General features: G+C 33.5%; 1 protein-coding gene across 1 annotated transcript in view; it reads left to right on the top strand.

Annotated features, from left to right (window-relative positions):
* Positions 1 to 984: 984 nt before the first annotated feature.
* LOC123525280 (allatostatin-A receptor-like) overlaps positions 985 to 13,273 on the top strand; it is a 30,176-nt gene continuing 17,887 nt past the window's right edge. Inside the window, exon 1 of the mRNA XM_045304193.2 lies at positions 985 to 1,817. Coding sequence (XP_045160128.1) covers positions 1,497 to 1,817 — 321 coding nt within the window. The 5' untranslated portion in view covers positions 985 to 1,496. The remainder of the gene's footprint in view (positions 1,818 to 13,273) is intronic.

Here is a 13,273-nt window from a genome sequence, read left to right on the forward strand (position 1 = left end):
TAATTTTTTTTCAAACACATATTATAGAGTGCAAGCTTAAAAGTGAGCAAAAATATAAATAACTAGATCAGTGTGTCCCTCAGTATCACTTTTTCCCAAAACACAAAAGTAAAAAATATAGCTTTTTATCACAGATCAAATAACACAAGTGGCGGCCGCTGTTGTCATTAGTAGCGTAATGCCATACGTACTCGCGTCTTTGATTTATTAAAGTTAAAATGAAATGAAAAGAAGCGAAAACTTTGCAGCTTGTCCAAGAATTTGGGAAAGCCGTGGGAATGGATTTCCCAAATTCTATATAAGACTAATGTTCACATTGGTAGTAAAACGGAAATTTGAAAATGTAAATATGCATGATTTATTCTCTGAATGATGCAATCATAAGCTAGTAGAGGATGAAGTAATATCTACCAATCAGGTTCTTCATACGCAAATGGCGGCGTAACAGTCCGACCAATAAAGTTCCATTGCCCTACACTTTGACATCAACAAGATAAAAGAGCTTTCATAAATTTTACAATCTTTGATAATCGGTTAATCTAACACCATGCAAATTGAAACTAAATAGATGTTTTGCAATAGTTTAAAGATTATAATTTTCATGTGTGTCCATCAATCTGTATTTCAGTTTGTCAAAGAATGAGGAAAGACATTAATTTCATATGTTGAATATAGTTATTAACAATGATATTCAACATTTCTTCCGTATATCACTCTTGCACAAATATATATTTTACTTCCGAGACGAAAACCTATACAAGAGCGTATGACACGGTCTCCTGAGATATACAGTGACAGATTGAGAAAAGTTTCACACAGGATTTTTTTACTCCGCTACACCGGTGACATCGTATCTTTCAACGTTATGGGAATTTGTTGAAGTTTATAAAATTCATTTGGATTTTTTATTCCTATAATTACTTAGACAGAAGTTGGGTGTTTAAATCAAAACCAACGTAGATGTTGATGGTATCAGACAAAACACTTCAGTGTGTTACTACTTAGCATGATAAATGCATCAGAATTCTGTCAGAATCTGGAAATATATCAGCCTCAAATCAGATTCTAGCGGGATTCCCATATCAATAAATGTTTACATAAATTTTTCTGAGATTGTGACAGAAGCTTAAAATGTTTTTTTTTACTCGAGACAGATTTGCGGTTATTATTTGTTACGTCACTTGTAAATCATGAGCAATTCATAAATCTGACTGCCGCAGAATGAATTATGGGAAATATTGGAATTTGTATGAAGTATTTCAGTTAAAGTCACAGTACGCACGAGACACTTGCAAAGTGATAGCACGTGAAATAACATCAGGTGCATTTTAACTTTGGATTTTAATGATTAACATTTGAACAGATTTAACAGCTTATTAACTTAGCAATATTATACTGTTTGAAGCATTAAAACAGGATAATTATAACGTTTAGATATATAAATACAAAATATAAATTTAGAAAACTTTTTGAATCTGTTTTATTATATAATAAACATGATGAATGCAAGCGTACCGGCGCCGCCGGCAGATGCCTCCGACATAGCGTTTGAAGATTACATGGATAGCTACTATGACTATTATTACAATTATACTTATGACTACAATTATACAGACTCTATAGATCATTTACCATTAACTGAATTTGTTCCCATGATAACTGTATATACCCTGATAGGAATGTTGGGTATCGTCGGAAATTTGCTCGTCATATTTTCCATCATAAAAGTGAAGCGGATGAGAAGTATAACGAACCTTTTCCTACTGAGTCTAGCCTCAGCCGACCTACTGCTCGTGTGTGTATGTGTTCCTGCGAAGGTAAATTAATTTCATTTTCTCAAATCTTTTACTTTTCTACTAGAACATTATGTGCCATTTTTACGTAAAGTCTGCAAATTTATATCACATGTCGGAAAAGTTGCATGCTTACGGTCTTAGAAAAAGATGTACCTTTGAATTTTCTAACGTGAAGATGAAAATTTTCATATTTTCTGCTAAAGGAAGGAGATACGCAAACAAACAAATATCTTGAAATACTGAGTTATAACCAATGTAAATCCATAAGTTTTGGTCATTTATTTTGTGTTAGTTATATTTTAATAACTTTTAGATTAACATTTTAAGTAGCAAAAATAAAAAAAGAATGGCCTCAAAACAATTCTTATTACATAAGATTTCATCTGTCTTTGATATTTATATTTTAATTTACTAAAAATGAATATTTAATAAATGCTAAAACTTTTATTTTATGCTTTAGATAAGACGTTTAAAAACTGTTTCATTTGTTATAGATATTTATTCGAAATTTCAGTTTATTCAATAAACAGAACAATTCGCTTACAGCGTAATTATATATATATATAATACTTACGATGAAACATGTTCCTTATGTTCAAATATATATTCATATACACTTCAAGTAGACTTTGATTAGCAAAAAGTTTTGAGCAGTTTACTATTTTAAAACCAGACGGTTTTTTAAAGCGAATCATATCAAATCATGGGCAAATTCACAACTCATCAGCAAAACTGCAAGTTCACAAGCATATAAAGATAGCTGTAGACGCTGCAAGCAATGATCTTTATCATGTATTTTTCACATGCACATAAATGCAGTTACATCATCCATAAAACAGATATTTCTTCTTAAAATAAAGTAGGAAATCTTTTTTTCAATCTCGTGATTTGTTTTTATTATTGAGTGATTCAGTATGAAAATCTAGAAATAAGCCTTCATGAGTCTAAAATATAATATTCTGGCAAAACTTGATTTTTTAATGGTATGAATGTTATACTTCTCGTTGTATCAAAAACCCGTCGTAACTGTGTCCGTTTAACTAAACGTGCTGATGATATTAACCATTCCATTTTGTTAAACAGATATTGGCATATATGTTTTGTTTTCATGTTAGAAGAATTCTGCTTAAGCCGAGGTCTCTTTGTTGATTAATTCAATCGCCTAACATTTCCTAACATAAAATAGATAAAAAAAAACCCTAGTTGCAAAACATAACATAAGTGAATCGTCAGTTTCAAAGACAAAACAAGCATTTGTTATATTTTAGTTTTGCCTAGTTATTAGCATTAGATATCTCGAGGAAAAGTACATTGTCAAAGTAAATGCAACTCTACTTGGACAGTTAAAGCAGACATATCATAGTACATAATAAATGGTTGTTTTTTATTTCCGCTTGACTCAGTCAAACCGAGACTGTTATTACTTTGTTTTGTCGCATTCTAGGCTTCCCAAGCATCGTCTTAAAGAGTTTATTATTTCACTTAAGCAAATGACAATGTTACGGATTCAAACATTGTCCGAAATAGAAAAATGATCGTTGTTCAAATCAGGTTATCTGCCGAAAAAGTAAGCACTTATTTTCCTCCACCTGAAGCATTATTTGACTACAAACTGTCCCAAGAATAGAAGCCTCGATGTTATGACTTCATTTCTTTAATGTCAATATTCTTGTAATACGAATATAGTTAAGTTGTATAAACATTCTGCGGAAGCCTTTTTATTCTATGTTCTCGAACTTAAAACTTCGCTGCATCAAATATAAAATACAACATTGGCAAGCTGTACTCCTCATAGAATGATACAGAGAGAAAATTTGTCAGATATAACAGTGACAAGCTATAAAACGTGAGTGTTTATATACACATTTATAAACCCCGTAAAGTTTCAGGGGAACTTTAAACGTCAATGCAATTCAAAATTGACGTTAAAATTCATATTAAGATGCGTGAGGCCATTTTCCTGTGTGTCGTTGCGTTTTAAATGTCTTTTAAGAACATTTATTAGATAATCGTGAGTGTAGTATCGTATGCTATGCAAAGTTTGTAAGATTTGCATCGAGAAATGTGTACTCCTTTTATTTTTTTTTTTGCTAAAGTCGTACAGTTTATCTGCTGCCGAATAAATACATATGTTTATAAGGTATTTAGAATAAAACAGGCACAAACTGCAATCCTGCGAGGCTCGCTGGACTACACACATAATACAACAAGGACAAACTGTAAACCTGCGAGGCTATACTAGCCACTAGACTGATAATAACTATATTTCTATATGTTTCCCTTTTTTGACGAATTCGATTTCATAGAGACAAAAACCAGTCTATTTCAGAGATTTTCACACAGGACTGATATTGAAATTATCAGATTATGATATTGGACATAGGATACAGACTGGCTCAGTTCACTACATTCAATCATAAAAATGTAAAAAGACATATCATAGTCTAGGAGCTAGCCTACTGCGAGGCTCGCTGCACTACACAAAGAATAAAACAGGGACAAAATGTAAACTTGCGAGGCTCGCTGCATTACACACACAATATAACAGGCACAAACTGTAAACCTGCGATGCTCGCTGCACTACACACAGAATATATCAGGGGCAAACTGTAAACCTGCGAGGCTCGCTGCACTACACACACAATATAACAGGCACAAACTGTAATCCTGCGAGGCTCGCTGCACTACACACACAATATAACAGGGACAAACTGTAAACCTGCGAGGCTTGCTGCACTACACACATAATATAACAGGGACAAACTGTAAACCTGCAAGGCTCGCAGCACTACACACACAATATAACAGGCACAAACTGTAATCCTGCGAGGCTCGCTGCATTACACACAATATAACAGGGACAGACTGTAAACCTGCGAGGCTCGCAGCACTACACACATAATTATAACAGGGACAAACTGTAAACCTGCGAGGCTCGCTGTATTACACACGTAATATAACAGGGACAAACTGTAAACCTGCGAGGCTCGCAGCACTACACACATAATTATAACAGGGACAAAATGTAACTTCAAACAAGGAATATACCAGCAAACTGTATTCCTAAAGCATAGACTATAACATTGACAAACTACTACATGTGGAATTCAGAAAATTTTGAGACTGTACATATAAGACACAGAAAAACCTGTATTTAAGCATATACTCCCTCAGAATATTCACTGTTAACAGAAACGCACTTTTCCATCCGGATTATCTGTGACCTGAAAGCCGCAGAGTAGCCTGCCTTGGTATACTATGAAGACACTGATACTCTGCGCTACCAAGGGCGCTTCTTGTAGCGGCGTTCAACAAGCATTTTTGTCAGCAAAGGAAAGAGAGGGAAAACACTAAACTTGATGCTATGATATTGAATGCATTTATAACTACATTACCTCACAGGAAATGTTTAATATTACTTTCAGTTTGTAAACACTTAAACCGGAAAAGTATCGACGTACCTTAAAAACAAGGATAAATATCAAACAGGGAATGCCATGTTTCAAAAACGCAGCCTCCCAAAAACGAACGCCGATGTGCTCACTACAAACATACATACACACTCGCATACAAAGCAAACACACGAGGACAAAACGAACAAAAACACTAGTTCAAGTATTCTAACTTCGTTAGTTTAAGCACAAAGCAACAGATTTAATTTCATAAATGCGTTGCAGTTACAGTAACTCAACTAGTAAAAAGCAGTTTGCAATTCATAGACACACAAATGGGCTCTAACGCATATTTTTCAGACTTAAATGTAAACATAAGTTCTTCTTATATCACTGCCATTGATATTATAAAATAACATCACATTCACTTTTTCAGCGAAGCATTTCAAATGTCTTTTAGACCGACAGTATAACCAAACCAGATACCATAAGTAAATAAACCTTGTCGGAAAAGGTAACAGCTAAGAAACATTTGTTACGAGTTAGCTGCCATTCATTTCTTTTTGTCTGTATACTTGCTATGAAAATATAATTTGACCAAATGGTTTTTTATTTCTATGAGATTACATTTTGTAAAGGTCATTGTAATATATGGATGCTTCTACCGAAGAAGAAAACTTCTTCACAAGATTGAAAAATTATAAACATATATAATGGACCAAGTGTATTTTAATAGAGGTATTTATCATACATAGCATAGGAAAACTACAAAGGTGTCCTGTTTAATTTACTTGAACTTATAAGAGGAAATCAATCAGCACACCACGATAACTATATGACTTTGTTTCTTGAAAACGCAATGTTTGATTGTGTTCATTTATCCTGAAAAACAAACTGTCGGCCAAAGCCCTCTGGTCAAAGATAATAACTTGAGATGGACACCTAAAGTGATCACGCTGTGACTAATTATACCAGTGTTGAAAACATATGCGATCATTTTATACACAAGTTTATTTCAAAAAAGATACTTTGTAGATGCAGATTTCTGAACGTTTTGTTCAAATATTGGCATTTATGTATACTCCGCATTTCAATATCTCTAATTATTTAATTAATATGGAAGTTGTACTTTATGCATTATATACTGGTATCTTTTAATAGACGTTGTCTGGGAAAAGATACAAATGTATTTGTATTTTCTATCATCATTCAGGAATGCGAGAAATGGAGCATATATCCACCTCATGAAAATTGGGAAGTTGCTAGCTAGTTGTGTGATTATAGGTTATTAGTTTTGTATCGGGAAATATGCACGAGTTCTTCAGCGGAAATATAGCGCGACTTTAGGAGCGCAATATTCTTCCGCTGAAGAACGAGTGCATATTTCCCGATGCAAAGATAATAACCTTTTTATTACATACGCATCTACACGTATAAATATTATGAAAATATCATAAATATGTTCAACAGCCTGATTAGGATTGACAATACTGAACTAAATAGAAAAAAATAGTGCACAACACACACTGAATTACGTCACGCACCCGATATGAAATTCAGTCGTCAGTGTATGGAAAAATATTGACGTTTCCGGTACCAGTGTAACTTAACAGGGAATAGAAACGAGTATGTAATAACTGCAGATATCAGTTAAGTACTGGCGCTAAATCTAGAAACATTACTTTCGTATATAAGTGGAATAATGTTGCCATACCGGCATCAAAACAGAACGAACAATCCTACACAGTTTTATTAAGAGCAGTTTAAATATCAAAACGGAATCAGTCAATACACACGTACATACTATTTACAATGCTACGGGTCCTTTTTTCCAGCGCATATTATACTATTACATGAACTACGTACAAACGAGAAACAATAATAAGGTATACCTGTGTAATATTTTATGTCAATTAATATATGCCCACCTAATGGTGAATATTTCAGATGTTCAAAACAATGTTACAGCAATATACTGCGTTCAGTGAGAGACTTGCATGCAAAATTTTAACATGCCTTTTTATCAATTTTCTAGGGTGTCTCAAGTAAAAGGATTTAATGAGACAGAATTCTAACTCCAACATTAAGGTCAAGTCCTGTGGGACTGTTTTAAATTTTGCTCACTTCATTCAAATAACCTTGGGGCAGAAGTAAACCCTACCTAAAGTAGATCCTCGGAAGCACCGAAAACAAGGCAAACAGTGAAAATTGCAGACTTGAAAAAAATGTAACAACGTATTAGAAAAAAAGGAATATAAGGAAAAAGTTGGTCCCAGTGGGGCTTGAACCTATGCCCCCTGAAACATTTAAGTCAAAGTAGGTTTATTTTAGGGATTGAATACTCTTCAAAAGGAGGTACATTATTATATGGGCCATACCTTAAGTAGGTTTGTCAGAGCGTGTAGTCATGCTGATGATTTTAATAAATGTATTTGATATATTTACCTCCAAAAAAGGGCTGTCATTGTTATAAATTTTATTTATATATAAGTTATTATAAATAATTTACTAAATTGTGCAATGAAACCGCTCTTAAACGCGCACCGTTTGGATGACAAAAATATATGTTTCCTTTGTTCAGAACAGGTTGTTGCTCTTCAGTGTTTAGCCTTTACCCTGCTATATTTATAAAATGGATAGATTCAATTTGGGCAGTACCATTTATTATTCGAATGGGTGTTCACTGAAAATTTACCGACTGAACAGCGAACAGTGCAGACCATGATCAGCCTCCAAGCATGTGCAGGCTGATCTTGGTCTGCACTGGTCGCAAAGGCAGAATCACTTGCCGGCAGCAGGCTAAAGATTAATTTACTGAGAGTTCTATGAAATGGGAAGGAAACATGTGCCTTTGTAGTGAGGTGTTGTTAAGAGAGGCTATACTGTATTATCATTAATTTAGATTTGGAACTAAATATCATAATAATCTGAAGACATGTTTGCGACAAATGGGTCCTAAAATGTTCAAGTTGTATTTGTAATGTTATTACCAAACTGTTTTGAACTTGTTTGGGTGTTCAACCCTTTAACATCTGGACTCTAAACGCCCCTTTCTGATCGTGTCTGTGATATACTGCATGATAGTCTTAAAGCCCACACTAAGACAAACTTGCTGTGGTATTTGCCCTCTGTTACCATTACGGGTGTTAGGAACTCACGTTTATTTACACTGTCCAGTAACTGTGAGGTATGTTGCACCATTAACTACGTTCGTTTGTTTTGTTCTTATTTTCTTTATGTCTTTCCTAGTCTATGATTTGTGACTTTGTGAATTTTTGCTTTGATGAGCCTATTCATACTTACAATGATGTAGGGTTTCAGGTCGCGATGACTGCATTTCCATAAACGTTGCTGCTTTTATTGCAAATTTGTCATTATTTTTACCATACCATTTAAAAAAATAAAGTACAAATATCTAGGATGATAATACAAATGTGGAAGTCACATTTTGGATGAAACCTGTTGCGCGAAACTTCCGGTCAGAATACATATACATGTATCTTTAATTCAAGATGATTTTAGAAGGATTATATTTTAACGCCACATATCTAAAAAACTGTTTTACAAAGTTAGTCTAGTGGCACAAATAAAATACGTTTTATATCGTTTTACATAATAAGTTTATTCATCATTGTCTTGCAGTCAATTTAGATAAATAGTTTCTCAGACGCTCAGACAAGAGAGATGGCGACAAGAAAATATATAACTGAGTTTAATATGAAAAAGTCCATTTTATAAGTAAAAAAAAAACTTATGCATTTCAGTAATAAGATTTTTTGCATGTCTCGAATTTACAATATATCTCCTAACATCTAAATTTTTAAAGTGTAATCAAACAGAGTTTCAATAAAAATGAAGTTGGTGGTATATTAAACATGGCGAATAATTACGAAAAAAATGCAAGACGTCGCAACAGACATGCCATAAATATAAGATTTTTGCAAGATTATTCATTACTGTTACGAAAACCACATAAATCAGGCATTTTCGCAGCAAGTCGTTATTTTTACGACAAAATCGGAACAGAAATTTATCAAAATGGTCTCCGCCCACTTCCAGCAGGGTTTCATAACATTTAGACGAAAACAAAATAAATAATTGCAAAGACTATCAAGAAAAGAAAACAGTTCATTAAGATGAAGAGGTTAATTTATTTACTTTGTCCGAATGAAAAGATGTATATTGTCTCAAATATCAGAATATGCTTGTAAGAGGCATTCTTGTGATAATTGCAATGCGTTATTGTGTGGGCAACATTTGAAATGAAAGAAATTACAATCAGCCGCAAAATTACAGGTGCTATAAATCCAGATAATTATACCAAAAACTCGGTAATATTAGAAAGAGAGTTTGGATAACTACTGACATTTACAAGGATAAGTGTTAATTAGATTAGTTTGTATGTGATACCCATGTGGTAAAGGTCTTGAAATGAAACATTAGATTTACTGTTAGCTTAATATACAATTTATGAGCGTTGAATAACAAAAAGGTTATTACAAATTGTTTTAACACATTAAGACGTGTGCTTACGAAACATGGACTGCTGACGAAAAAATATTTGCTATGATAACCGGCGATTATTAGACATTTTATTCGTAAAGTTGCTAGAAAAAGGTTGTCTGTTGGAAACAATTCCAGATTAAGGCTTGTATATGACAACAATATTCCACTTAAATTTTCTGTCTATTTGATAACAAAAAGTTGCAAAGTAAAAATTAAGGATAAGGAAAGAAAATGAATAAATAAAAGTGGAAAACCACAGGTTGCCCAACACGGCATAAATGCAAAAGATAAGGCTCCGTTTGATTGGGCCTGTTCATAGACGGCAGTGGCAATGCAAGCTACCGCCCATGCCCTCTAGCTACGGGTTGAGCAGAATTCAACATTTACATAAGTTTTAAGTACCAAAATATAATTTAGAGACATCTGCAGATGTATTCATACGGCGGTCCACAGGGAACCTTCAATGATGTACAGAGTGCAATTCCATGATAAGCGGCGTATGGTCCCCAGATAAAATAATGGCTTTGCCCTCAACCAGAAAACAATGGGCAGAACTAAACAAACTAAAATTAGAAATCTTGTTTATTTGTTCTACAGTTTATAAAGAACCAAAATCGTCTGCTATAGCTTTATTCTTAATTACATCGACAATTAGACCAGGGTGTAAAATGTCATCTGCGTTTCCACAGGATCTTCTTCTAGATTTTATTAACTATTAACAGAGGTTTTAAGTGCCGTGTAGCAGCTGTAAAAAGCTCCACGTACTAGGAGTCGATGTAATATTATCTGGTCCTTTGGGATCGTTTTACTACAATAGAATACAGCTTAAACCAGTGCTGGGGGAGTTGAGGGGTGTTGCACATATTATATAACTCTGGTGCACAGACTCAAAACAGTCAAAACGAATATGTTGTTATTTTTGTGTCTGGTTGCGTTCTATGCTTCCAAAGGATTTTCTTATAGATTTTATTGATTTTGTCAGTATAACTGTCACTTACTGTCTTATATGGTATGAACTCTGTGTAATCCGAGTATGTTTGAACAGCCTCTGCCATAGAATTGTAAATAATAATATCACCGAAATATAATATGTTGAATAAAATATAATTTCAATTTCGAATGGGCCGACAAACCATTTGATAAATCCTTACCAATACCTTTGGATAGTACCTTTTTTAAAATGGGTTCCATTAACACTATCTCTAAATCCCTGAAATACCTTTAAACGTACCTCTTCTGCCTCATAATTCAATTGTTATTGAATTTTTCCTCCTACACAGTAATGTACTACCTCTTTCGACAGTACATCTTCGATAAAAGCACCTTACGGAAGCTTCATTGGCATTTATAAGTCTATTGCATAAAAATAACTCATAAAATGGCATTACAAAGAAGTAATTTGTAGTTTGGAGGATAGGTTTAAGTGAAGTTGATAAATGATGTTTTTGACGTACTTCAAATTTCAAATAACAAACGTAAGGTGGTGTTTTTGCATGAAATACGTATTGCGATGCAGTCAGTAAACATAAGTGCTTCTCTTGCCGCAGCTTCTGTGATATCCATTAAGTTCTATTTAAAAAGTAGTTCAGAATTTCAAATATTTTCAGATCTCCACCTAGGAGAGCTTTGATTTCCAAAAGAGCAGGCCGAATTTGTTATCGGTAAATGTGCATCTTATTGAATGGTTCCGTTATATATTGACTCAATATCCCAAAGAGTTCATGACACACATATCAAAGTCTATAAACTATAGCAAGTAATACTGATATTGACAAGGGAACAACGATTTCTACGCAAAAACAACAATACAAACTACCCAAATTGTGCCATTATGTTACCTTTTCTAGAGCGGAAGGAGAAACCAGTGAGAGTAATAAATCGAGAAACTTATTCAACGAAGGCACAGTCAAGATAATGATTGTGTTAATTCATGCTGAAGAATTGTTTATCGATCAAATCCTGCTAGTCTAAGACATGTTTGCGATGAAATCAAAGCACTACTGTGCTTAGGATAATTGAATTACTTTAAAAAAGAAACGGTGTGTTATTTACAGCGATTCTCAAGAGTTTGTAACTGTGCCAGTTCTTATTGTTTCCTGAAACTATTACGGTAAACACGATCAGACATTGTTTTAATGATTAATCAGCTGGACAAATCAAATTTACTTGAGCAAATTAACTCTTTTTAAATGTCAGAACTGTTCTTTTTGTCAAAATGTTGTTTGTTTCAACACATTAATTACTTTCTATGAAATGGACATGAATATCAAATAAATGTATTTTAAATAATATTATATATGTAAGATGCCTTTATTATACTATCTGTAAAAATTAAATCAAAGTTTTGGTCCACTTCTGTTTAAGTAAAACATAAACAAGACTAACACTGAATTCGAAAGAGCTGAGTCAGTTTCCAATGGCGTTTCTTTTTCTTCCTTTTATCACCATAACATAAATGTTATGCATTTAACTAACATGAAAGTATCTAGGACTCCTTTGCCGTACAACCAAAACAATTTAAACTCTTCGAAGAAATCTGCCGCCGAGGCTTGGCGTAAGTACTTCAAGAAGCATTTCTCACAGACCGGTAGACAAGTAGTTTCTTTACCTAAATAAAACTGTGTGCACTTCTATGTGCAAAAAAGTCTAATTGCACAGATATATATCAAATGCATTTTATAATACGTCTTGTAATATCATTTAACATATTATAATAAGTTTATCCATCCCCGCCATGCAGTCAATTTAGATAAATATATTCTCAGAAACGTAGACACGGGAGATGGCGACAAAAACTATCAAAATGTATTTAATATTTCAAAAAAAGTTTTAAGAATAAAGTAAACAATTTGTGCATTTCAGGAATCGGAATTTTATAGATCTCTATATGACAGTATCTCGTTTAAAATCTTACTTTTAAAGTGTAGTCAAGCAGAGCTTTAGTGATTTTCCAATCATTTATTTTTGAAACATTAAGAAAGCATATCGCGCCGCCACAAGACATGCCATAAATATAAGATTTTAGCAAGATAATTTCAAAACTGTTATAAAACCCGCATAAATCATGCATTCCGTCAGCAACCCTGCATTGCAATGACAAGATAGGATCACAAATTCATCATAAACAGTTTCCGCCCGATTCCTGTTTTGTGTCTTTCAGTGATAATTATCAAAGTAACTGGTTAATAATCGAGCGGCAATTAAATAATCTTTTTGTCTCGTATCCAGCTGGAAAAATCATACAATCTCCTAGAGGAGTCTAATATTTTTTGTGATATAAGTATGCGGACAAAACTGAAATGTGCAAAGCCATGAAATGATATGCTTTTAATCTACATATTTTAACCAAATGTAGTCCGTATGGTTTTAAAAAATTCAGAAGTATCATTACTTTGTTATGTGCGGTACGATAGGTATTTGGGATAGGCATCAAAAGGCAAGAGTGCAAGGTCGTATTGTAATACATAGAAAAGGATATAAGAAAATGTACTATGTGCAGTACATTGTGTTATATAAAGATTTCTGAATGTTCAAAAGTAAGAAATTTAACTAACGGTACAGTCAATACAAGTTAAAAGT

The sequence above is a fragment of the Mercenaria mercenaria genome, chromosome 3 (assembly GCF_021730395.1).
Source record: "Mercenaria mercenaria strain notata chromosome 3, MADL_Memer_1, whole genome shotgun sequence".
Classification (NCBI taxonomy): Eukaryota; Metazoa; Mollusca; class Bivalvia; order Venerida; family Veneridae; genus Mercenaria; species Mercenaria mercenaria.